Consider the following 26,923-nt stretch of genomic DNA (forward strand, 5'->3'; position numbering starts at 1 on the left):
GGCTATGTTTTGTACTTGAAGAGAATGCATTGTGCATTAACAATCTTGGACTGGCAGAGCATGGAATGCCTCTGCAACAAAGGTTACATTGCAGACTATGGAGGAAAAGAATAGGGAATTAAGCCACGTCACCCACCAGAGGATGCCTTTGATACTGAAGTTGAGGTTTCCTCTCCCTTCATTTGTACCTAACACCATTAGATTGTTGGGCCTCAAACAATGTTATTCACCCTTCAGTACATCCTCCATTTTCCTCTGAACACGGCAGGCATCGTCCGTAAACTTCTGCAGCATGGTATCCAACAAGCGGATGGTGGAAGCCCCAGGCAGCTTCCCTCCAGGCAGCGTCTCGAGGAAGGGAATCCACTTCACGTAGCTGTTGGGGACCGACACGTTTATCTCCGTCCACTTCAGCAGCTCCTCCGAAACGCCCTTCTCCGTCAGCATCTTCGCCATCGTGGTCTGGATCTCATCCGAGAGGACAAAGGTCGGCTGGCGAACCAGCTTGGCCCTTTTGCTCAAGGCCGGGTAGTCCAACCCTAACAGGACGCGGTAAAGCCGGATCTCGTTGTACAGAAAGTGGACATTGGCCTGGTAAGGCAGCTGCTCGACCGGGATGGGGTTGATGAGGCAGCTGTAGATCGCCGACACCGGAATGAACTCCCTCAGAGAGTCCTTCAGCTCCATCTTGTTGGCCAGGTAGTGCAGGGAGAGCAGCAGGGCGTGTTTCTGGAGTGGGGGAGAGGAATTTCTCTGCAGAGCCTGGACGCACTCCAGAAAGTCGAACCGGTCAACCTGGTGGGAGGAGGCACAGAAGAAGTGAGCAATCGCGTATTCAATGTCCAGGTTTGCAAAGTAGTCGACGGTGAAAACATTCAGGACGTCCTCAACGAACTCCTTCTCCCTGTAGCCAGGAGGGCCCAAGTCAATCTTGGTGCGGATGAGGTAGAACTGCTTGCCAACCCGCCTGAGCTCGCTGGCAAGGGTTGCGACCTCCCACGTGAACCACGTCGATGACAGGATGAAGAAGCCGACGTACTTGTCGACCTCCACCGCCTTCAGGTAGTTGCCCGACGAGAAGCCGGGTCCCCGAACGCTGGGCAGCTCCCAAAACACGGAGCTGGGGTTCCCCAGCCGGCTGTAAGGCACCGGCTTGGTCACCTGTTGGGCGGGGCCGGTGGGTGCCGCGCCATCTTCGCCATCCTTGTAACCCATGACTGAATTAATGAAAGCAGACTTCCCCGCTCTCGGGGTCCCGGTGACCGCCACATGAACCGTCACGCTTTCCAATCTGCTCCTCTCAGCTTTCACCAAAGATGCCACTTCGGATATCCCGCCACGGCTCATGGCATCTGAAAATCTTCCTATTATCCCCTCAATTTCCAAATCCATGCTCGTAAACTGAGAGAAAAATAAACCAGAATTATAATCTAATCTACAGCGTAGAACAAAGAATGAACACACCGATGATCTCCAAGAGTCCTCCTTCCGTTTCTTAGACCCACAAACAACACGTGGGAGGAGAGAGGGAGTGGAGGTGCCACATAATGGATGGCACTAGTAATCCAGAGACACAGGGCAATGCTGTATGGGCCCGGGTTGGTGGAATTAGAATTCCATAAAAATCTGGAACTAAAAATCTATTGACGGCCACGAACCGATCTGGTTCACTAATGCCCTTTCGGGAAGGAAATCTGCCGCTGTCCTTACCTGGTCTGGCCTACATGCCGTTAATTCTGATACCCACGCCCCATGAATGAAGAAGAAAATTTAAATCAATGCCAACTGAGGGAAGTCACCTTTTTCTCAGGCCTTGAGGAAACAGACAGGTCACTTTGTATAGATGGAGGCCTGATTTTAATCTCTTGTGAGACAAATCTTGTTGTTGTATCTAGCAGACTAGCACGCAAGGAGGCCATTCGATCTGTCAACTGAGCAATTCAACTAGTGCCATTCCCCTGTAGTCCTGCATATTCTGCTGTCCTGTAGCCAAGATCTCACTATTTTTATAAAACTTAAATCGCTAAGTTACATACTTAAAAAAACTGGATAAAGGCTTTCAAATGACTGGAGCCATTGCTGGCTGACTCAAACAAAAGTAACTTCCTGGCACTCAGAACAGCTGCCACCTCGTTATCTCTGAAGAGATGCCAATGATTGTTGTGACTGCAAAGATCAAATCCAAGGGAATTGTACAAAGACCAATTACATTTCTGAGGCCAAGGCCTGGCCAACAGAGAAGACCAGTCTGATAGTTCAAAGGACCCCAAAACCTCTTGGAATGATTAATGGTTGAAACATTAACCATCAAGAATGCAGACTAAGGAATATAAATAAATCCTTTGTCCGAACCAAAGTGGAGAAGTGGGAGTAATATCACATGATTTCCCCAGCATCCTAGCTGGGAGAACCAGTTACCCTGCCTTGTGGAACTGCGAAGCAGATTGCTATCTTCCATAGAGCAAGTGGCAGCAGAGCCAGGACTCTGTCCAAGTTTAAATGACCCTAGCCCCCCCATCTACACTGTTTCTACCAGAACTTACTGCACCAGCGCCTACAAGACTAATTCATCTCATCATAGAAGTTCTGCGCACTGGAAAAGCGAATTATCCAGGATTAGTCTTCAACCTGCCGACTCTGAAAGGAATACATCATTGGACCTTTGATTCTGGAGTCCAGTGAAATAATTTTTATTTTCTGTGGTCTTTGCCCTGTACTTCTTCCTTTATCCCTCTTTTGTATGAATGTAAAAGTCGGGGGGGGGGGGGGGGGCGGGTGGGTGTTGTGGCAAACCCTCCTTCCTGCTTTGTACGTGTAAAATAAACTCTTCCGATTCTACCCTCGAGTTTGCCGTGGAGTGGTTAACAAAAATTGGATCACATCAAAACTGAGGCTTGGGGGGAAAAAAATGCCACCACTTTTGAAATCACTCATCCCCACCACTTCCACCACCCCTCACGGGCACCACACTCGCAGTGTTAAAAAATAAAAATGTTCTTCACACTTCTCCTCCAACCCCTCCCCCCGCCTCAACTAAAATCTGTTCCTAGTCCTTGGTATCATCAGCTTTTACTCGTACAGGAAAAACGTGGAGAAGCTGGGATTGCTCTCTTGAGCATGGAGAAGCTTAAGAGGATATTGAGGTTCTGAAAAAAATATCACAAACCGTTCAATGGCAGCAGAGTTAGATTTTAAACGGGGGATTGCTGAAAATACCGTAGCAACACGAGAAAGTTTTTTTAAAAAACGGTTGTGAAATGATGGCAGTAGCAGATTCTAAAATGAATATTCCTATTTGTGGAACTTTAAGGCTACAGGGAACACCGCAAGAGCGGAACTAATCAGATAAGAGTCAGTACATGCAGGGTGGGCTGAATGGCCTCCCCGTGCTGTACAAATGCAGAAACTGTTTAGCCTGCAGATGGTCAACCGTGATGGTCTAGCATTCAGCTGGACGGCAGTGTAAATAAATGCAGGATTAATTACATCTGATGGAGGCAAGTCCCATATGTAAGAAGTCAACCAAACCCATTTCTACTCAGATGTAGAGAGGACAACCGCAAGGCACAGGGCCCTCTATGACCAGTTGTCTATGTTAGTGTGCGGGTAAATCATTTCTTCAAAAGATCTCAAGCAGGCTATCAGGGTCACTGACCAGGGGAAGTCAATTCTGACAGCATAGAACGAAACAAACCACTCAAATTCAACCTTTGATTTGCACATCAATCCAAGAAATACTATGATACAATGCCAGAAGTATCTTTACAGTGCAAGAGGACAACACTTGGCCCGTTGTGTCTGCACTGTCTCTCTGAAAGAGCATTCTGCATAGTCCCACTCCTCTGCCTTATCCCTGTAACCTCGCACACTTTTCAGGGAGCAATCCAATTTCCCTTTGAATAGCGCGGTTGAACCTGCCTCCACCAACCTTTCAGGAAGTTAGTTCAAGACTCCAACCACCCTCTGGGTGAAATAATTTTCCTCACATCACATTTACTCCTTTTCCCACAATTATTTTGAATCTGTACCCTCTAGCTCTTGATGTTCTCTTGAGTGGTAACAGTTTCTCACTATTTACCCTGTCCATACCCCTCAGGATCTTGAATCTCTCTTATCTAGTCTCTTCTCAGCCTTATTTTCTCCAAAAGAGTCCCAGCCTATCCTTATAGCTACAGTTCTTCATCCCAGGAATCATTGTGAATCTAGAGAATATATCAATCAATATTTTCTTTGGAACATAGGGAAACCTAATACAACTCCTCCTAATCACACGAGTGGTAATGCTCCAGTCAAGCCTCCTCCCACCTAACTCAGTATACCTCTCTATTCCCATTTCCCTAATGTATTTAAAGGGGGAAGATGGATAAATACATCTACACTATTCACCTCAACCACTCCCTGTGGGAGCGAGTTCCACACTCTCCCGCACTCTGAGGATCCCTAAATCTGGTCTCCCCCACAAGTGGAAACCTATTATAATCACATTTATATGTTTTAAAAGACCCCAGACAGCATCTAAAAGCTAAGTACTAGGGAACGTGATTGGATGATTCTCAAAAAAAAAAACAAGCCAGAATATCCAATTTAGAACAAAGTCAGATTTTTCATTGCAAAATAATGTAACATTAAAACTCAGTCAGAACTTTATACTAGTAACTCAAATTAATGAGCATCATTATTTGTCAGGAAAAATCAATAGGATTTCAAATCAAATTAATTATGAAAAGCTGCTCAATGGCCTGATTAATCTATCACTGCAGTGTTTAGCACATTTAGATTTAACATATATCTCCACCAAGACAGCATTATTCAACTGAGATTATATCGTGATAAAAAAGGTACTGGGAATTAATTACAGACCCAACATCACCTTCCTTCTCCCAATAACCATTTCTATCTCAATTTCAAATCTGTTTTCTGGTTTAGGCTGGAGGCCAACAGCTCCAACGAACATTAGCCTTATTAAAGGAGGATCGGCTCTGCGCTACCAGTCACTATCACAGGACAAAGAGGTAGCTCTTTCAAATAATCCAACACAAATAGCCTTCTTCCTCTTAGACATGTTATTCCATTTCATTCACTAAGAAACTTTAATGGTTTTGGAAAAGTCTGAGATCACTGGAAACAATCAGAGCCTCCCTAATTTGTTTAGTGGAAGGACAGACAAGGAGCTGCTCAGCAATTCAAATTGTCAAAAACGCAAAGGGAATGTTACTTCAAGACCTTTAGGTTCCTCACTCACCAAAGTAACAAGCATGCTAAAAACGATAGTAGTGCCATGACCAAGAGATGAGGGGAACAATGAGTTTTTTCCTCAATAGTTCACAAAAATTGTTGCCAGCCATTTTAATTCTCTACCTTACTCTCACTCCAACCTGTCCTCAGCCTACTCCACTATTCCAGTGAAGCCCAAGGAACAGCACTTCATCTCAAATCAGACACTGCCTACAGCCTTCAAAGTTCAACAATTTCAGACTAATCTCTGCCCCCATTTTGTTTCTTTTGCCAGTTTCACTTTTACTTTTTTTTTTAAAAAAAGCATTCAGACAACAGCGGCTTTAAAAATTCTGCCCTTCACACCTATAGACACATTTTGTTTCTTTACTTATCCTAAAACTAATTCCCTTGACACCACACCATAAAACCACTCATCCTTCAATCACTTACATTTCAATTTTGAAAACAATCCTCTCCACTTGCTGAAAATCTATTCCATTTCTATCTTTACTCAGTTCTGATAAAAGGTCATCAACCTGAAACATTAACTCTACTTGTTTTTCTCCTTTCTCCCCACAGATAGTGCCCAACCTGCTGATTGCTCCCAACATTTCCGGTTTGCCTTCAACTGAAGGTCCATCATCCACTTACCTGGATGAATATCCTTCACTAACCACCCAATCATTCAACTCTGCTAAATGCTCCCACAGCTTTTATATAATGCTAATTGATCTCTTCTGACTACTTAACTGAAGCACCTATGTCAATTTGAAAAAGGTGCAGCCCAGTTTCCATTGACTCATTGTCGCCTCTCAGAATATTTATTATGTAACATCTCCACCATCTCATTGAGCCAATTATTGGTTAATGGAAGCAAAGGGGCATCCAAAGTGACTAACTTGACTCAGAAACCAATTGTGAAATGTTGCATCCACTTAGACATGATCATGGTCAAGTAAAATGGCCACCCCCTTGGGACACGACAGTTAAATAGTAGTCAGGGTGCAAGGGGTAGCAATCTCGCCCCCGAATCAAAAGGTTGTAGATTTGTAGTCCCATTCCAAAGACATGAGCACAACATCAAGTCTCACACTCCTCAGTGCCAGTACTGAGGGTGTGCTGCCCTGTCAGAGGGCCAGTATTGAGAGAGTGCTGCTCTGTCAGAGGGTCAGCACTGAGGATGATCTGCACTGTCAGAGGGTCAGAAATGAGGAGCACTGTATTGTTGGAGGGTCAGTACTGAGAGAGTGCTGCAGTGTTGGAGCGGGGGTCAGAACAGAGGGAGTGCTGCCTCTTAGAGGGTCAGCACTGAAGGCAAGATGTACTGAGGGTGTGCTGCACTGTTAGGGGTGGGGAGGGTGAGTACTGAGGGAGCGCCGCCCTGTCGGAGGGTCAGTACTGAGGGAGCGATGCCCGGTCAGAGGGTCAGTACTGAGGGAGCGCTGCACTGACGGAGGGTCAGTATTGAGGGAGTGCTGCACTGTCAGAGGGTGAATACTGAGGGAGTTTGGCACTGTTGGAGATTCAGTACTGAGGGAGTGAAACACTGTCAGAGGGTGAGGACTGAGGCAGTGCTGCACAGTTGGAGAGTCAGTGCTGAGGGAGTGCTGCACTGACAGAGGGTGAGTACTGAGGGAATGCTGCAATGTTGGAGGGTGAGTACTGAGGGAATGCTGCAATGTTGGAGGGTGAGTACTGAGGGAGTGCAGCTCTGTCGGAGGGTCAGTACTGAGGGAACGCTGCCCTGTCGAAGGGTCAGTACTCAGGGAGCACTACCCTGTCAGAGGGTGAGTACTAAGGGAGCGCTGCACTGTTGGAGGGTCAGTGCAGAGGGAGTGCTGCACTGTTGAGGGAGTGGGTTGGGTCAGTACTGAGGGAGTGCAGGCCTGTTGGAGGGTCAGTGCTGAGGGAGTGGTGCACTATCAGAGGATGAGTGTTGCCCTGTCGGAGGGTCAGTACTGAGGGAGTGCAGGCCTGTTGGAGGGTCAGTGCTGAGGGAGTGGTGCACTGTCAGAGGATGAGTGTTGCCCTGTCGGAGGGTCAGTACTGAGGGAGCGCTGCCCTGTCGGAGGGTCAGTACTGAGGGAGCGCTGCCCTGTCAGAGGGTCAGTATTGAGGGAGCACTGCACTGACGGAGGATCAGTATTGAGGGAGTGCTGCACTGTCAGAGGATGAGTCCTGAGGGAATGCTGCACTGTCGGAGGGATGACATTCGGATGACACATTAAACTGAGGCCCTGTCTTCTCCAGTTGGCATTTAGCAGCTAATTCTCTTCAACTGAATTGCTTGTTACCGTTGATGTGCTCCATGCAACCCACCTTCCTGTGGAACTAAGAAATTATTGGGATGATCAATGATTACTGGCCATCTTCTTGTTGTCTCTATCAATGTATGACATTTAATACCCAATCCTCTAGACGTGCTTACACAGGGCTAGGAATTGGTATGGTTAAAATTAAAAACTTTTTTTTTAAAACTTAAAGATAGTTTGTCCTGTTGTAAAATTGTTTTTTCATTCTTTCATTTATTGCCCATTCCTAATTGCCTCTTGAGAAGGTGGTGGTGAGCTTCCTTCTTGAACAGCTGCAGGGAGGTGTCAGCTGTGGCTCAGTTCATAGCACCCTCGCCTTTGAATCAGAGGGTTGTGGGTTCATGTCCCACTCCCAGAAAACCAAGAACTGTGATTGTACTCGAAAGAGTTGCAATCTGTGACTGTTGATAACTCGAAAGAGTTTGAACAGCTGCAGGGAGGTGTCAGCTGTGTCTCAGTTCATAGCACCCTCGCCTTTGAATCAGAGGGTTGTGGGTTCATGTCCCACTCCCGGAAAACCAAGAACTGTGATTGTACTCGAAAGAGTTGTGACTGTTGATAACTCGAAAGAGTTTGAACAGCTGCAGTCCCTGTGTTGTAGGTACACCCACAGTGCTGTTAGGGAGGGAGTTCCAGCGATAGTGAAGGAATGGCGATATACTTCCAAGTCAGGATAGTATGTGACGTGGAGGAGAACTTCCAGGTGGTGGTGTTCCCATTTATCTGCTGCCCTTGTCCTTCAAGGCGATGCAGGTTGCAGGTTTGGGACGTACTGTCAAAGGATCCTTGGTGAGTTGCTGCAGTGTATCTTTTAGATGGGGCACACTGCTGCCATTGTGCGTCGGTGGTGGAGGGAGTGAATGTTTGTGGATGTGGTGCCAATCAAGCGGGCTGCTTTGAACTGGATTGTGTCGAGCTTCTTGTGTGTTGTGGGAGCTACACTCATATAGGCAAGTGAAGAGTATTCCATCACACTCCTGACTTGTGCCTTGCAGATGGTGGACAGGCTTTGGGAAGTCAGGAGGTGAGTTGCTCACCTCAGAATTCCCAGTCTGTAGCTCTTGTAGCTATAGTATTTTATATGGCTCGTCCAGTTCAGTTTCTGGCCAATGGTGCCCTCCCAAGGTGTTGATAGTGGGGGTTTCAGTGATGGTAGTGTCATTGAACATCAAGGGGAGATGGTTAGATTCTCTCTTGTTGGCAATTGTCATTGCCTGGCACTTAACGATTCACGAATGTTACTTAAAGAAATGGTTCAAATTGTTCATCCCCCAAGATGCTCCTGAGTTTAGTGTGTCACTGTACAATTTAGCTGAGTGCACTGCTAAGGTTATACTGAATGGCGAAGTTTAATCAGTCAGACAATAGATTATTAGGCAAGAAGGGGCCATCATGGAGCAGAAGGGCCTGCTCCGCCATTCAATAAGATCGTAGCTGATCTTCTACCTCACTCCACTTCCTCGCCTGACATATCCCCATATCCCTTAATATCCAAAAACGTATCAATCTCAGTCTTGAATATACTCAACGACTGAGCATCCACAATTTTTTAGGGCAGGGAATTCCAAAGGTTCACAATGCACTGAGCGAAGAACTTTCTCCTCATCTCAGTCCGAAATTGCCAACCCTTTATCCTGAGGCTGCGCCGGCCCGCCCACCCACTCCACCACCCACCCACCACCCACCACCCCGCCACCCCACCCCCGCCCCCGCCCCCGTTCTGCCTCTCCAGCCAAGGTGGAAATCCGGACTTGGAAATATATCGCCGTTCCTTCACTGTCGCTGGGTCAAAATCTTGGAACTCCCTCTCTAACAGCACCGTGGGTGTACCTACACCACATGGACCGCAGCGGTTCAAATAGGCAGCTCAACACCACCTTCTCAAGGGGCGATTAGGGATGGACAATAAATGCTGGCCCAGCCAACGAAGCCCACATCCTGTGAATGGTTTTTTAAAATAAAGTGATCGCTTATTGTCTCAAATTCTAACTTGATGGTGGACAGATTGGCATATGGTATTTTTTTCAGGCACCATCTCGTTTCTGGGACAGCTTTGGTGAATCATCTAGCACAATGTGCATGACTAGAGATCGATAAAGATTTGAGCTTTCCATCACAATCTGTAAAGTGAGACAAGGACAGAGGTCACATCTCTACCCAAACGGGAATCAGGATAATTGCGTATATTTCTCAGTATATTCACTGCTTCGAGGCATTATCTCTGTCCAAGAGTGGATTAAGGAGAAGAAAAGGCTTGCGTTGCCATTAAGTTACAGCACAGAAGATGGCTATTTGGCCCATTGTGACTGCTGGCTCTCTGAAAGAACAGTCATGCAAGTTCTGGTACAATCACATTGCTTTTATATTCTGTGCCTCCATTTATAAACTCAAGGAACCCATTTGCTTTTATTACCACCTTACCAACTCTGTTGAGTTGAACAGTAGCCTTGTGGTCATGTTACTGGACTAATAATCTCGAAACGTGAGTTCAAATCCCACCATGGCCAGAAGGAATTTAAATTAGGTTCATTAAATGAATCTGGAATTAAAAGTGAGTAAAAGTGATCATGATACTATAATTATTGTTGTAAAAAACCATCTGGTTCATTAATGTCCTTTAGGGAAGGAAATCTGTCATCCTGACCCGGTCTGGCCTGCATGAGATTCCAGAACCACAGCAATGTGGTTGACTCCTAGCTGCCCTCTGCAATGGCCCAGCAAGCCACTCAGTGGAATTCAAGAAGGCAAATCCCCATCATCTTCTCAAGGGGAAATGAGGGAGGGGCAATAAATGCCAGCCATGAATGAACAAAATAAGGGACCTGCCACCTTTAGGTTTGGCCCAATGCCTCTCTGCTCATCTCCACATGACCCATACGTTACATTTCGTGGTGGCACAATAATCAAGGGTTGCATTTCATTCTGAGGATACTAGCTTGGGTGCGAGGAAGTGGGAACTTCAGTAAGGAACACAACAACTAAACTCAGAGTAGGTGGCGATGGAAGGTGTTTAGGTGTAGAGAGATTGTATGTAAACTACTTAACATTGTGTTGTGAGCACTCATCCTTTTCTTGTCGTGTTCAGAAGGTGCCAGTGTGTGGTGCACTCATGTTCCTCCATCTTTGGCAGGAAGGGATCATTCTGGCTTCCTGTTATGGTGTGGTGAAGACAGCAGAGACAAGGTGTTTATAGTCTGGGATCCTTAAAAGCCTGTGTCTCTCATGTGGAGACATCAGTTGAAAGTTTCATGGTCTGGTCCGCTTGGCTCTCAGTTGCCAGCGACTGTGCTTCAGCAGTCCCTGTTCCAGAGTCAGTCCCTGTTCCAGAGTCAGCAATGCAAGGTCTTCATGAAGGCTTTGCGGAACGCCACGTTGAAGGTCGTGTAGATGATGGGATTGATGACGTAACCCAGCCAGGCGCAGGCGCTGTAGAGCGCCGGCGGGGTGTAGCACCTCTGGCAGTGGACGTTCAGGATGTGAGTAATGAAAAACGGCAGCCAGCAGATGATGAAGACGACTGCCAATCCGACAGAGAGAGAGAGAGAGAAAGGAAAAGAGTCGTCAATGCACGTGTGGGCCATTTGTCATCGCAACACAGTGACTCGCGAAAGGGTTCCTACCCCACTCAACTCCTCAACCATATGGCAACAGGGCATCCATTAATTACTTATAGTTGTTAGTTCTTTGCTAAAATTCACATTACATCTCTGGCACACAAGCTTACAAATTTGGTATCATCAGTATAGAATCCAATCCTAGAACATAGCGATTTCATACAACTTAGCCTATTGTTCTAGATCATTGTGACACTATAGGACTCAGACTAATCTACTGGGAGTATGGTAACACTATACACAGCCAATTAATCTAGATAATTACATTTCCGTGCAGCTTGGCCTATTGCTCTTGAACTTTGCGGTCTGGTGGAACGCAGCCTATTGTTCTAGATCACAGCAAAACCCATGAACTTGGACTGTTGATCTAAATCATTGTGCTACAATGCAACTTAACCTATGGTTCTAGATCACTGTGCCACAACGAAACTTTGCCTATTTTTCTAGATCATTTCAAGACTATGGAAGTTAGTCCACAGTTAAAGAGCATGTAATTTAGCCTACAGTCCAAGATCATTGCAAGATCCAAGGAATCTATCCTGTTCTTCGAAATCATTGAGACACAATGGAACCTCGTCTATTGTTCTAGATAGTTGTAACTACATAGAACTCGGTCTGTTGTTCTAGACCATTGTAAGAACCGGTAGACGTTTGCCTATTCTCGATCATTGTGACACAACAGCACCTAACCAATTGTTCTAGACCACAGAGACGGTGGATCTTGGGCTATTGTTCTAGAGCATTGTGACTCGGTGGAACATAGTCTATTGTTCTAGTTTGTTCTCGACTCACCTAAGACAACCACCAACATTTGTTGCTTTCTTCTCCCTCTGGTGGGACAGTTTGCTTTCGCTGCTGATTTGGCCACTGGCACCTGTTTCTCATCTGACACCATCCACACCACAAAAGCGCTCCGCCTGAAGAACCTTGCTTGGCCATCGCACTCGGGGTCCGCGGATACCTCGATGGGGGAAGGGGCCTTCCATTTAGCAGCCATCAGGCACGATCTGGAAGTGGTCCCGAGCTGGAAAGGCAGCGGAGTTCCTATTGGCCTTGACCTCTCTGGAGGCCCCACAAAGCGGGCTCTCTCAGATTCTTCGGAGTAAGGGATTGCTTCTCGCACCAGTGTCTAGGATGCCAAAAAGAAGAGAAAATGGGTGTTACCAACAGCCAATAGCACAGACCAGAGCACACACAAATCACAGGAGAGGACAAGGAAGGGAATGACAAAGGGCCCTTGTCTCCAAGTCACCATTTTGTACATGGGGTGTGGGCAGTCAACTTGTTCACAGAATCATACTGCACAGGAGAAGGCCATTAAGCCCATCGAACCTTTGCTGGCTCTTTGAAAGAGCTTTCCAATTAGTCCCACACTTCCGCCCGCTCTTAGCCTAACAGCCCAGCAAATTTTTCCCCTTCAACTATTTATCCAGTTCCCCTTTTGAAAGTTCCTACTGAATCTGCTTCCACCGCCCTTTCAGGCAGTGCCTTCCAGATCACAGAAACTCACTGTGCAAAAAGAAAAAAAAAATCTCTTCATCTCCCCCTCTTTCTTTCACTGATTCTCTTCAATCTGTGTCCCTCTGGTTACCGACCCTCCTGACACAGGAATCAGTTTCTCCTTATTTACTCTATCCGAACCCCTCATGATTTCACCCATCTCGATTAAATCTCTCTTTTAACATTCTCTGCTCTAAGGAGAACAATCCCAACTTCTCCAATCTCCCCATGGAAGTGAAAGGAATTGGGGTTCTGTGCGATGGTAATGGATCCATCTATTGACATTCTGCGCAATAGGACTGAAGGAGAAGGGGCTTGTTCCATTGGGATTGTGTACAATGGGAGTGAGTGGGAAGAGGTTTGGGTCCATTGAGATTCTGTGCGATGGCAGCGAATGGGAAGAGAGTTGATCAATGACCTTTGGAATGATTGGTGACCTTAGTGACAAGTGGGAATTTCGGCCACTCAAATTGAACTGGGAATTTGTCAATCAGCTCCGAGGATTCTGATGTCTCCAGATGAGGCCTCACCAATTTCTTTTTACTCACACTGGTGCTCCCGTTTGATTGGACCATTAAAGTGCAAAGTTTGACATCTTCCAGGTGTGTGCACTTATTCTGAAACTAAATAAAACAAAAAATGGAATTATCGACCCTGGCAACAGTGTAGGCACGAACATGGATACAAATACTTCATATTGGCCATAAAGAAAACCCATTGTTTACAATTTGAATTGAGAGATTATCCATTAAATAGGGCAAAAATCCTTTCAAAATTACTCACTTAAGTACTGCATTTTAAAAACATTACTCGTTCATGGGATGTGGGCTTCGCCGGCTGGGCCAGCATTTGTTGCCCATCCCTAATTGCCCCTTGAGAAGGTGGGGGTAAGCTGCCTTCTTGAACCGTTGCAGTCCATGTGGTATAGGTACACCCATTGCTGCTAGGGAGGGAGCTCCAGGATTTTGACCCAGTGACAGTGAAGGAACAGCCGATGTATTTCTAAGTCAGGATAGTGAGTGACTTGGTGAGGAACCTCCAGGTGGTGGTGTTCCCATCTATCTGCTACCCTTGTCCTTCTAGATGGTCATGGTCATGGGTTTGGGAGGTACGGTCTAAGGAGGCTTGGTGAGTTGCTGCAGTGCGTCTTGTAGATGGTACTCTGTGCTGCCACTGTGCGTCGGTGGTGGAGGGAGTGAATGTTTCAGGTGGAATATGATTGTGTGAAACGTACAGTAATATTGCACAAGGAAATTTCACTCTAAAAAGCATGTTTTTTAAATAATAAAGCAAGATACTGTCCCCTTCAAACACTCCCAGGACAGGTACAGCACGGGGTTAGATACAGAGTAAAGCTCCCTCCACACTGTCCCCACCAAACACTCCCAGGACAGGTACAGCACGGGGTTAGATACAGAGTAAAGCTCCCTCTACACTGTCCCCATCAAACACTCCCAGGGCAGCTACTACATGGGGTTAAATGTATATTTCCCTCTATCCCTGCCAATCTGCAGCCTCTTACAAATGACCAACATCCTATACTTGTGGTGACATCACTTCTTCAGTCATCCTGTATCCTCCCTTAAATGACAGGTTGAAAGCAACTCTGCATCATGACAGCGTGTCTGATACAAAATGGATCGAAGCCACTCTAACCCATGTCGAATTGAACCCGTGCAGCCTCTACGCAAAGCAAACTTGGGCAGGATTTAATTGCAATGTCTAGAGGTTAAAGGTCAGTCACTTACACCACGCCCAGTACGCACATCCCCTCATTTTAATATTTGAGCTTGTTATTTACTCTTTCGGCCTTTATGGGAGGTTGGGTTTCATGCTCCATGGCAACGCTGATCCTCTTAGCTGCCATGCGCTTCCTCCTCCATCTCAGCATGGCATAGATCTGGACGTAAACTAACAGCGTCATGATGATGGGAACGTAGAAGGAGACAATGGAAGAATATAAGATGAAAGAAGTGTTCATGATGGCACAGATGGTCTCTTCCCTTTTATCTGGAAGAGGACAGAGCACATTCCTGGTCTCCATAATTGCAAAAACTGTCATTGAGCACTGGGGAAGGTGTAACTAAAGGTTCACAAAGATGGCACTCGAATTACGAGCTTATAACTATCAGGCAAGACTGAACAGGCTGGGACTCTTTCCTCTAGAAAAGAGAAGGCTGAGGGGTGACCTGATAGAAGCCTTTAAAACTATGAAAGAGTTTTGACAGGGTGAACGTAGAGAAGTTGTTTCCATTTTTGGGGTGGGGTGGGGGAGGGTAGGGCTGGTGGGAGACCAGAACTAGACGGCCCTCAATATAAGATAGTCACTAGTGTTGTATGTGCCTGCATGCCACTGTAATGTAAAGGTACACGGCAGAGTAAGGGTTAGAGAGGGACTGGAGAATAGCACCACCCACGGTATGATGTATAAAGTCACATGGTAACAGACTGAGAGAACAGTCTAGAGAGAACACTCTGGAACCAGCCTGCATGGAGGTAGCAGCGCCATGCATGACAGTAACTTGAGATCTGTAAATAGATAAAGAGTTCATGTTTAAATCTACAAGTCTCAAGGTCACATCGTTGAGACACCACTGCACACCATAATACAATATGGTTGGCAGTGGTGGGATACCAGCACTATCAGTATAGGGCAACAACTTGTAAATCCAATGGGGAATTCAGGAGAAACTTCTTCACCCAGAGAGTGGGGAAAATGTGGAACACACTCCCACAGGGAGTGGTTGAGGTTAATAATATCGATGTATTTAATGGGGAAGTTGGATAAACAAATGAGGGAGAAAGGAATAGAAGGAAATGATGATAGGGGAGATAAAGAGGGGGTGGGAGTGGGCTCATGTGGAGTATAAATTCTCCTCCTCCCCACCTCTGGTTGTTTTCCCGATTCTCTTCAATCTGTGGTCCTCTGGTTACCGACCCTCCTGCCACTGGAAACACTTTCTCCTTATTTACTCTGTCAAAATCTCTCATGATTTTGCATGCCTCAATTAAATCTCCCCCTGAACCTTCTCTGCTCTAAGGAGAATAATCCCAGCTGATCTGGTCTCTCCATATAACTGAATTCCCCAATCCTTGGGACTGCTGTGAGAATTCTCATGCCGCTCCCTTATCATAGAAGGAGACAATAGAGGAATAAAAGATGAAAGAAGGGTTCTTTATGGGCACAGCTTACCAGGGTGTTTTCTTAGCCCGAAAGAAGCGGGCATGAGATTGCGAAGGACAGCATCCAAACCATGGTTATCATCAACGTGACTCTCCGCTTGGATATTGTAGAGCATTGGCATGGCACCCGCTGTATACCTGCAAGGGGTGTACAAGAAACAGGTTAGAGCTGTTAATGAACCGGATGGTCTTTAAAAAGCTCCAAAATAGGTGGTGAGTGAAGCAGGGAAGTAAGTTCAATAGGTCAAATGGCGTACTCCTGTAGCCATGACAACCAAGGGAGGTTGAGGATGAGGATCCATTGATCCAATCGGAAAAAGGTACACAATACTCCCAAGAACTAGCAAACAACCAGACAAATCGGAGCAGGAGGAGGCCATTCGGCCTCTCGAGCCTGCCCCACCCATTCAATAAGATCATGGATGATGTTCTACTTCAACTCCACTTTCCCACCCTCAGTGCCCAAAAATCTATCAATCTGAGTCTTGAGTATACCCAATGATGGAGCATCCATAGCTCTCTGGGGTAGATAATTCCAAAGATTCCCAATCCTCTGAGTGAAGAAATTTCTCCTCATCTCAGTCCAAAATGGCTGACCTCTTAACCTAAGACTGTGACCCCCACCATTGTTCCAGACTACCCAGCCATGGGAGGGGGTGGGGGTTAACAGCCTCCCAGAATCGACCCTGTTAAACCCCTGAAGAATTTTGTACATTTCAATTAGATCACCTCTCATTCTTCTAAACTCCAGAGAATATAGGGCCATTCTGCTCAATCTCCCCTCATAGGACATCCCTCTCATCCCAGGAATGAGTTTAGTTAGAGTTAGGGATGGGGTTAGGGAGTTAAGGATGGGGTTAAGGAGTTAGGGTTAGGAGTAGGGAGTTAGGGATGGGGTTAGGTTAGGGGTAGTGAGTTAGGCGTGGGGTTTGGGGAGTTAGGGATGGGGTTAGGGCTGGAGTTGGGAGTTGGGATGGGGTTGGAGAGTTAGGGATGGGGTTAGGGAGTTAGGGTTGGGTTTGAGGTTAGGGATCCAGAACTGTGCACAATATTCGGGTGTAGTCTCACCAAAGATCTATATAATTATTTTAAGATTTCTTTACTTTTATATGCCAATCCGTTTGCAATAAAAGCGAACATGCCATTTACCTTTCGAGTTCCTTGCTGTACCTACATGCTGACTTTCTGTGATTCGTGTACAAGGAGACCCAGGTCCCTCTGCACACCAATATTTCCCAGTTTCCCACCATTTCCAACCAGGATCACAAGCGGGACAGCCGCTCCCATGGGAGGGTCCCATTCTCTATTGAGCTGCAGGGAGGAGGGGGCGAACCTTGTCAATGCACATCTGGAGAACCTGGAGTAATGAAAGGGCCTCTCGCTGGCCGTTGGGTCTCGCTGGCCCCACTTCTCCCAAAACTAGGGAGCCCAGGGAAAGTAATGGAGGAAGGAGGGAGGGTGGTGGGTAAAGGCCTGAGGAGGGAGGTGGGGGCGGGGGGTGGTGAAGAGAGGGAGGAAGAGTCTAATTACCCTTGTACAGCCCAGAGGGCACTCCACTGACAATGGCACACGTGTGTCCTGTACCCCACTGGAGCCCTGATGTGTATGAATTCAGATGGACACATCACAAATTATGAATAAGGAGCACGAGTAGGCCACTCGGCCCCTTGAGCCTGTTCTTCCATTCAATAAGATCTTGGCTGACCTGATTGTAACCTCAACCCCACATTCCTGCCCACCCCCGATAACCTTTCAACCCCTTGTTAACGAAGAACTTATCGAGCTCTGCCTTAGAAATATTCAAAGACTCTGCATCTACCGCCTTTTGAGGAAGAGAGTTCCAAAGACTCACGACCCTCTGTGAGAAAATAGTTCTCCTCATCTCTGTCTTAAATGAGCGACCCCTTATTTTTAAACAGTGACCCCTCGTTCTAGATTCTCCCACAAGAGGAAACATCCTCTCCACATCCACCCTGTCAAGACCCCTCGGGATCTTAAATGTTTCAATCAAGTCACCTCTTACTCATCTAAATTCCAGTGGATACGAGCCTAACCTGTCCAACCTTTCCTCATAAGACAATCCACACATTCTTTGTATTAGCCTGGTAAACATCTTCTGAACTGCTTCTAACGCATTGACACCTTTCCTTAAATAAGGTGACCAATACTGTACACAGTACTCCAGATACGGTCTCACCAGTGCCCCGTAGAACTGAAGCATAACCTCCCTACAATCAATTCTCCTCGCAATAAACGATAACATTCTATTAGCCTTCCTAATTACTTGATGTAAAGGCTATTAGCCTTTTGTGATTCATGCACTAGGACACCCAGATCCCTTTGCATCTCAGAGCTCTGCAATCTCTCACCATTTAGATAATATGCCTATTTTTTATTCTTCCTGTCACAGCCCCGCCACCCGGTGCCAAAAGGGCTGGAGAGAAGCAAGTTGTCCGCTACCATTTTAAGTCTGTTGCTGTGCAGTTTCCGCCAGGTGGAGTGAAATTAAACTCCTTTTCCCGATCATCTCAGGACTTCACAGCACCGAAGAAGGCTATTCTTCATCTATTCTGCATTTCCTACACTGCCAAAATCCGCGAGGTTATAACTCTCGGGAAAGACTGAACAGGCTGGGGCTCTTTTCTCTAGAAATGAGAAAGCTGAGGGGTGACCTGATTATGACGATGAAAGGGGTTTTTCGATAGGGTAGAGAAAGTCTTTCTATCTGTGTGGGGTGAGACCAGAACTAAGGGCTATCAATATTTGATTGTCACTAAAAGGTGAGATGGTGGCATAGCATTAATGTTTGGACTACTAAGCCAGAGGCCTAGGCTAATGCTCTGGGAGACATGGGTTCAATTCCCACCACAGTGGTAGGTGGAATTTAAATTCAATTAATAAATCTGGAATTGAAAGCTAGTCTCAGTAATGGTGACCATCAATTGTCATAAATACCCTGTTTGTTTCACTGATGTACTTTCGGGAAGGAAAGTGTGATAGAGTTGATTTTCTAGGCAGCTTTGCTTGGTGGAAACGTTGAACTTTATTTAAAAGACGGCAGCAGCAGTTACATGTGTGCATCTAACTCTATATCTACAGAAGAATTCTCTCCTCGTGGGTCCCCGTGCTGCTAACTCATTGGTCCATACAGATCATGTGATCTTACAACACAGGAGTATTCTTAAAGCTACAGTCCTACATTTATCAGAACTATAATTACTGCAGCCACCCCCCCCACCCCCGCCCCCGCCCCCGCCCCCAACCTTAAACTTTTCTGTACCTTTTGCATTTATCTCATGCCATCACAATATTTACACAGGTCATGAAATTACAAATTCAGTCTTTAAGATGGTTTCCTGATCTGTGTGGAATGTCGAAGCTCCACGACTTCCGATTCTTTTGCAGGAACCATATTCTCTGGAACCGCATTAACATCAGGTACCTCATTAGGCACAGGCAGTTCAGTGTCTTCCACTCCGACAGAGACATCGGAGACATGTCTGTCCTTGGTTGAGAAACTTTAACAGGAACCATAGCTGCACACATCCAGACAAGCGGGGATTATTCCATCACACTCCTGACTTGTGCCTTGTAGATGGTGGACATGCTTTGGGGAGTCAGGAGGTGAGTTACTTGTCGCAGGATTCCTAGCCTTTGACCTGCTCTTGTAGCCACAGTATTTAAATGGCTCCTCCAGGTGTTGGTAAGGAGGACTTAGGGTCGACGGGGCTGAGATTGCTGTTGTCGTTTCCGGTGCCTATGTCAATGCCAGATGGCCCATGCTGTTTCGTTCCTTTTTCGAGACTTTGTAGCGGTTTTGATACAACTGAGTGTCAGCTTGGCCATTTCAGAGGGCATTTAGGAGTCAACCACATTGCTGTGGGTCTGGGGTCACATGTAGGCCAGACCAGGTAAGGATGACCTCCTTAAAGGGGCATTAGTGAACCAGATGGGTTTTCACAACAATCAACAATGGTTTCATGGTTATCGTAAGACTTTTAATTCCAGATTTTTACTGAATTCAAATTCCACCATCTGAACCCACCACCGTTCGAACCCAGGCCCCCAGAGCATTACCCTGGGTCTCTGGACTACTAGTCCAGCGACAATACCACTACGCCATCGCCTCCCCTAACTGGGAAGTGGGAGAGCAGAAGAGAAGGAGAGAGAGAGACTGGAGAGAACGGGAGAGCAGGAGAGAAGGAGAGAGAGAGACCGGGGAGAATGGGAGAGTGGGAGAGAAGGAGAGAGAAACTGGAGAGAATGGCAGAGCAGGAGAGAAGGAGAGAGAGACCTGGGAGAATGGAAGGGTGGGAGAGAGACTGGGGGGAGTGGGAGAGCGGGAGAGAAGGAGAGAGAGACCCGAGAGAATGGGAGAGTGGTAGAGAGAGACCAGAGAGAACGGGAGAGCGGGAAAGAGAGACTGGAGAGAATGGGAGAGCGGGAGAGGAGAGAGAGACCATGGGGAGTGGGAGAGTGGGATAGAAGGAGAGACCGGGGTGTGGGAGAGTGGGAGGGAAGGAGAGACCGGGGAGAACGGGAGAGCGAGAGAGAGAGACCAGGGAAAATGGGAGAGCGGGAGAGAAGGAAACACCGGGGGTGTGGGAGAGAAGGAGAGAGAGAACAGGGAGAGTGGGCGAGCGGGAGAGAAGGAGAGGGAGACTGGTGGAGTGGGACAGTAGGAGGGAAGGAGAGGGAGACTAGGAGGGAAGGAGACAGAGACTAGGAGGAGTGGGAGAGAAGGTGACAGAGACTGGGGAGAGTGGGAGAGCGGGAGAGAAGGAGACAGAGACTGGGAGGAGTGGGAGAGCAGGCGAGGAGAGGAAGATCAGGGGGAGTGGGAGAGCAGGAAGGAAGGGGAGGGAGACCAGGGAGTGGGAGAGCAGGACGGAAAGGGACGGAGACCAGGGAGTGGGAGAGAACAAGAGAGAGAGACTGGGGAGTGGGAGAGCAGGAGAGAAGGAGAGAAAGAGAGACCGGTGAGAATGGGAGAGCGGGTGAGAAGGAGAGGGAGACCAGGAGGAGTGGGAGAGTGGGAGAGAAGGAGAGGGAGACCGGGGAAGTGGGAGAGCGGGAGAGAACGAGAAGGAGAGTGGGGAGAATGGGAGAGTCGGAGGGAAGGAGAGAGAGAGACTGGGGAGAGTGGGAGAGCAGCAGAGGAGGAGAGGGAAAACGGAAGAGGGAGAGGAAGGCGGACATGACAGAGAACCAGAAGAAAACAGTGACAAAAACAAGCAAATGTGCTAGTTAGTGACTGTGGAGGATGCACAATCCAGTGTGTGGGCAGAAAGAAATGAATCATAAAATCTTACAACACAGGAAGAGGCCATTCAGCCCATTGTGCTTGTGTTGGCTCTCGGAAAGATCTATCCAATTAGTCCCACTTCCCCCACGTTGCTCTTTCCCCCATAGCCCTGAAAACATTTCCCCCTCAAGTATTTGTTCAATTCCCCTTTTGAAAGTTCCTGTTGAATCTGCTTCCACCACCCTTTCAGGCAGCACCTCCCAGATCACAACAACTCGCTGTGTAAAAAAAAAAATCCCCCTCATCTCCCCCTCTGGTTCTTTTCCCGATTCTCTTCAATCTGTGTCCCTCTGTTCACCGACCCTCCTGCCACTGGAAACAGTTTCTCCTTGTTTACTCCAGCGAAAACCCTGATGGTCGTAGGTAAGGTGTCACGATATCAATGCCCAATCATTTACAGCTCAAATAGCTGACTGTGAAGGTGCCAGGCTATACCAGGTGTGGCAGGAGGGCACCAGCAGCCTTTTCCTGGCTCCGTACTGTTTTCCCCGGAGCTGTGCCGAACCCATAAGACCATAAGACATAGGAGCAGAAATTAGACCATTCGGCCCATCGAGTCTGCTCTGCTATTCAATCATGGCTGATAAGTTTCTCAACCCCAATCTCCCGCCTTCGCCCCGTAACCTTTGATCCCCTTACCAATCAAGAACCTATCTATCTCGGTCTTAAATACACTCAATGACCTGGCCTCCACAGCCTTCTGTGGCAATGAATTCCATAGATTCACCACTCTCTGGCTAAAGAAGTTTCTCCTCATCTCTGTTCTAAAAGGTCTTCCCTTTACTCTGGGGCTGTGGTCTCGGGTCCTAGTCTCTCTTACTAATGGAAACATCTTCCCCACGTCCACTCTATCCAGGCCTTTCAGTATTCTGTAAGTTTCAATTAAATCCCCCCTCATCCTTCTAAACTCCATCCCAGAGTCCTTATACGTTCCTCATATGTTAAGCCTTTCATTCCTTGGATCGTTCTCGTGAACCACCTCTGGACCCTCTCCAGGGCCAGAACATTCTTCCTGAGGTACGGGGCCCGAAATTGCTCACAATATTCTAAATGTGGTCTGACCAGAGCCTTATAAAGCCTCAGCAGCACATCCCTGCTTTTATATTCTAGTCCTCTCGAAATAAATGTCAACATTGCATTTGCCTTCCTAACTACCGATTCAACCTGCAAGTTAACCTTAAGAGAATCCTGGACTAGAACTCCCAAGTCCCTTTGCACTCCAGATTGCTGAATTCTCTCCCCATTTAGAAAATAGTCTATGCCTCTATTCTTCCTACCAAAGTGCATGACCTCACATTTCCCCACGTTGTATTCCATCTGCCACTTATTCGCCCATTCTCCTAACCTGTCCAACTCCTTCTGCAGCCTCCCCGCCTCCTCAATACTACCTGTCCCTCCACCTATCTTTGTATCATCTGCAAACTTAGCCAGAATGCCCTCAGTTCCTTCATCTCTATCATTAATGTATAAAGTGAAAAGTTGTGGTCCAAATACTGACCCCTGCAGAACTCCATTAATCACCGGCCGCCATTCTGAGAAAGACCCCCTTATCCCCACTCTCTGCCTCCTGCCAGATAGCCAATCTTCTATCCATGCTAGTACCTTGCCTCTAACACCATGGGCTCTTATCTTACTGAGCAGCCTCCTGTGCGGCACCTTGTCAAAGGCCTTCTGGAAGTCCAAGTAGATAACATCAATTGGCTCTCCTTTGTCTAACCTACTCGTTACCTCCTTAAAGAATTCTAACAGATTTGTCAGGCATGACCTCCCCTTGATGAAACCATGCTGACTTTGCCCTATTTTACCATGCACTTCCAAGTATTCTGAAATCTCATCCTTAATAATGGACTCTAAAATCTTACCAACGACCGAGGTTGTTGAACCCACTGCCTGAGAAACAAACTTCCGGTGCTCCAGAGCTGTCCCCTATTCCCCACGAGGGAGGCAGTGCGGCACCTTCGAGAGGGAGTGGGTTACCACAGGGCGGTACAAATATGTGTTGACAGGACTGAACCCAACCAGTTTGGATATAGAAAGAAAACTTGGCAGAAATTTTGCTCCCATTCACCAAATTTGTGCAGCACTGAAGGAGACCATTGAGCCCATTGAGTCCGTGCCAGCACTTCTGACGAGCGATCGGGTTAGTCTCACTACCACCACCCCCACCCTAACTCTTTCCCTTAAATGCTATTCACCTCGACCACTCCCTATGGGAGCGAGTTCCACATTCTCCCCACTCTCTGGGTAAATTCTCCTGAATTCCCCATTGGATTTATTAATGACTATCTGATATTGATAACTACTAACCACCCCTACCCCCACCGCCCAGTTCTGGTCTCCTCCACATCTTCTCTACGTCTACCCGCTCGAAACCCTTTCATCATTTTATGGACCTCGATCAGGTCACCCCCTCAGCCTTCTCTTTTCTGGAGAAAAGAGCCCCAGCCTGTTCAGTCTTTCCTGATGGTTATAACCTCTCAGATCCGGAATCGTCCTTGTAAATCTTTTTTTGTTTTGCATCTTCTCCGGTGCCTCTATATCCTTTTTTATAATACGGAGGCCAGAACCATGCACAGTGCTCCCATCGCTCGATATAGGGTAGAACAAAACTTCTATTTTTCAACGCTCACCCTCTAGAAATGAAACCAATTGCTTATTGCTCTTTTAAATGTCTCTATCAACCTGCATCACCAACTTTTTGCCACTGGCGTTTCATTCCTGTTTGCTCCCCTTGATAATTTGGTGTTGAAAATTTGGTAGCACAGTCACTTCTGCTCCGTCCTGAGACTCCTTGCGAGTCTGCTTCCGCTCTTCCTTCCCCGCAGCATCCACATAGCGGAGAGTCTCACTCCGGCAGAGAGAGATGTTCTCGATCATTCAGGGCTGCACTGGTGCTGCCTGTACCGAACTCTCAGCACAGCCTGTCTCTCCCTTACATACACATACACACACACACACGCACCATCAGAAACCTACTCTCCTCAACATCATCCCTCTCCCTGACAGCTTGATGTTCTCTCACAATAAGGCAGACACCCAATCGGATTACAACTCAACATGCCAGAAATTAATTCCCCCAACTATGTTCATTCTGACAGTTGGAGTTTGTTTCTGCTGATGTTAATAATTGAACTGAAGTTTAGTATTCTGGTTATATAGCAAATAAATCAGCTTTGTTTTAAACATATTGTTGTAGATTTTTGTCTTTCCCACCTGGGTGTTTAACATCACCTGGCTGGAGCTCTGAAAGGACAATCTGGGGGAGGATCATACGGCAGGAACAGAACATTCAGCCTGGACACAGTCCAGCAGCACGATGACCATCCACATCTTGTCCCTGTTGGATGAAATCAAACACAGCGTTTATTCTTAATCTGGTTATCTGACATTTTCATTGTATACAGTTCACACTGATCTTCATGATAACACAAATATTGCATTTCCATCCTTCATTTCCATTTCGCTAATATAAGATTTTGTTTCCCACAAGTCTATCTAGAACATCATATGGACCTTCCCAATTAACATCCAGACCCGATCCCTTTTCACAACGTTTTTAACATGACTTCATCTCCTATTGAACAGTTAATGTAACGGGTAGGGTTGTTCTCCCTGGAGGTGTTGAGATGGGCAGCACCATCTTCTCCACTGCCTGTAGTCCCACTGAGGGAGGATGCTGAGGTTTGTTGGAGGTTCTGGAGAAACAGGTCCTGAGTCTGTCGAGTAGCAATGGGGAGTGGGATCCCAGGGCGATGCACAATCTGCATTTTCTGCCCTGTCATGAGCTGAAATGGGCTGCAATTGGAGGAGTGAACAGGAGGGGAGTGAATGGTCATTAACACGCCAGGCAAGGCAGTTGACCTTGACCAGATCATCAGCTCCCTTCATGACAGCTTTTCTCAGTGCTGTTTTTATAGAAAAGTGAAGCCCTCGACTATCCCGCTAAGTGCTCGGTGGTAGGTGATGTGGAAATGTTGTTCCACACCCACAAGATGACGGAAATGCTGCATTAATTCAGCTGTGAAATGAGAACCAATATCACTCTCTATCCTTTTCAGAAAGTCCCATCTGATAAAGATCTGTTCCCACAAGATTTTAGCTGTAGTGGCTGCATCATTTTTTACAGGCAGGGAAAGATTCAATCCACCAGGTAAGCATAACTATAACTACCAGGATATACCGGTCCCTTCCTGTTACTGTGGGTAGTGGGCCTGTATAATCAATCTGCAATGTTTCCCATGGAACGTCATTCAGATGTGACATGTCCGTTCACAAGTCCGGGTTAATTTGGTCACGGATTCAGGTAGTGATGGACATCCTGGTGCATCCTGTGTTGTCAATAGTAATTATGCAACATATCGAGGACTGGAAAAAGAGGAACATGTCCCAAATTTGATCCATGAACAAAAATAATTCTTTTCTGAGGCATCAAAGTGTGACCCAAGTCAAATTAGAGCCAACCTTGTTGGATGAGTGAGTTCTTGCTGAGAAAGGATGAGGGAAAGTCTTTGCTATGGTGTACGGCCTCTTTGGCCACAGTCACATCAGGGTCATGGTCCTGACAAGTTTTTAAATCACGTTTAACTGGAGTCTGTCGTACCAGTACCAGTGTTCTGGGTGGATCCCATGGAATTCCCTCTGGAGTAACTTTCCTGGTGAGTCAGTCTGCCTGGTTATTACCATCACCCTCTTCACTAACTCTTGCTGCTGATGTACATTCACATTACAAATAGCAAATTGTTCCCGTCACTTACCAGCAATATATCAAATCATTCGGCATTTGGAGTGGTGGGTGAGTGGTTTCCTTTCTGTTGTGGAGAAGTTGTGTTTTTTTTTGCCAGAGAGGTAGGTTTTCCCTGAGGGAGTTACAACCAATGGATAGTTTCTGAATAGTTGGAGTTTCCATCAGTGACAGTTTGAAGGGCTGTGATCACAATAAGCTCAGATTTCTGTGTTAAATATTATGTTGAGTATTTAATAAGGATATTACAGCTGTCATGAGGGACATAAGATGCAGCACCAGTCTGATACAGTCCTTGTTCATAAAGTTGAGATCCATCCACATGAACACCAGTGAAATTGGACAGTGGTGTGGCCCTAGTATGTCCAATGGACACGGCCTCTTTCACTGGACAAGTATGTGGGGTTCTTTCAAACTGCAACATCCCAGCTAATTGGCATTTGTGAGGTTACAGCATATTAATATCCTTGATTCGTAACTCCATAATTCATCTACTCTATCACATTAGGGATGTTCCCTTCACTTGGCCCTTTATTAATAATGTCACTGTGGTATGTGGGGTGTGCAGAATTATCGAATTAAAATCGACCAAGTACTCTGTACTTAACTAACCAGTGAACCCTTAAATAAAAGCAATATACTGCGGATGCTGGAGATCTGAAATAAAAATCGGAAGGTGTTGGAAAAACTCAGCAGGTCTAACAGCATCTGTGGAGAGAGAAGCAGATTTAATGTTTCGACTGCAATGTGACTCTTTTTCAGAACTGAAGAGAATGAGAAATAGGATGGGTTTTCTGGCATTGAAAAGTGGGGAGGGTCAGGTACAACAAAAGAGAAGGTCAGGAAGACGGGAGAGATTAAACAAAGATGTGATTGAACAAAAGGCAAAGGGAGTGGTCATGTTTGTAGTATAAAAAAAACAAAGCACGGTAAGTTTTAATGTCAGAATACAGGAAAAATGGCTGTCCATTTCAGTTTCGAAGAACGGGAGTAGACGGCAGAATGGTATTGTTGCTAAACTTGTAATCCAGAGACCCAGGGCAATGCGCTG

General features: G+C 46.6%; 2 protein-coding genes across 2 annotated transcripts; both read right to left on the reverse strand.

Moving 5' to 3' along the window:
- Positions 1–222: 222 nt before the first annotated feature.
- LOC144674682 (interferon-inducible GTPase 5-like) lies at positions 223–1,392 on the reverse strand. The gene has a single exon (XM_078535922.1). The coding sequence runs from the start codon at positions 1,390–1,392 to the stop codon at positions 223–225; it is 1,170 nt and encodes a 389-aa protein (XP_078392048.1).
- A 9,466-nt stretch (positions 1,393–10,858) lies between these two features.
- On the reverse strand, positions 10,859–21,640 carry LOC144674683 (D(2)-like dopamine receptor). The gene is made up of 6 exons (XM_078535923.1): positions 21,567–21,640; positions 15,837–15,964; positions 14,445–14,653; positions 13,174–13,266; positions 11,936–12,272; positions 10,859–11,046 (listed from the first exon to the last, which is right to left on the reverse strand). Exons 1-6 carry the CDS (start codon positions 21,638–21,640, stop codon positions 10,859–10,861), a joined length of 1,029 nt encoding a protein of 342 aa, XP_078392049.1.
- Between the last annotated feature and the right edge of the window lie 5,283 nt (positions 21,641–26,923).

This window comes from Cetorhinus maximus, unplaced genomic scaffold, assembly GCF_964194155.1.
Source record: "Cetorhinus maximus unplaced genomic scaffold, sCetMax3.hap1.1 HAP1_SCAFFOLD_749, whole genome shotgun sequence".
NCBI classification, from domain to species: Eukaryota; Metazoa; Chordata; class Chondrichthyes; order Lamniformes; family Cetorhinidae; genus Cetorhinus; species Cetorhinus maximus.

Excerpts from the sequence above, each read along its gene's own strand:
- LOC144674682 (XM_078535922.1), bottom strand. The coding sequence starts at position 1,392 with ATGGATTTGGAAATTGAGGGGATAATAGGAAGATTTTCAGATGCCATG.
- LOC144674683 (XM_078535923.1), bottom strand. The coding sequence starts at position 21,640 with ATGGGTTCGGCACAGCTCCGGGGAAAACAGTACGGAGCCAGGAAAAGG. Across the intron at positions 14,654-15,836 it reads CGGGCTAAGAAAACACCCTG|ATAAAAGGGAAGAGACCATC; the intron begins GTAAGCTGTGCC and ends GTCCTCTTCCAG. Across the intron at positions 13,267-14,444 it reads CTCCCATAAAGGCCGAAAGA|TTTCAGAATAAGTGCACACA; the intron begins GTAAATAACAAG and ends TGTTTTATTTAG.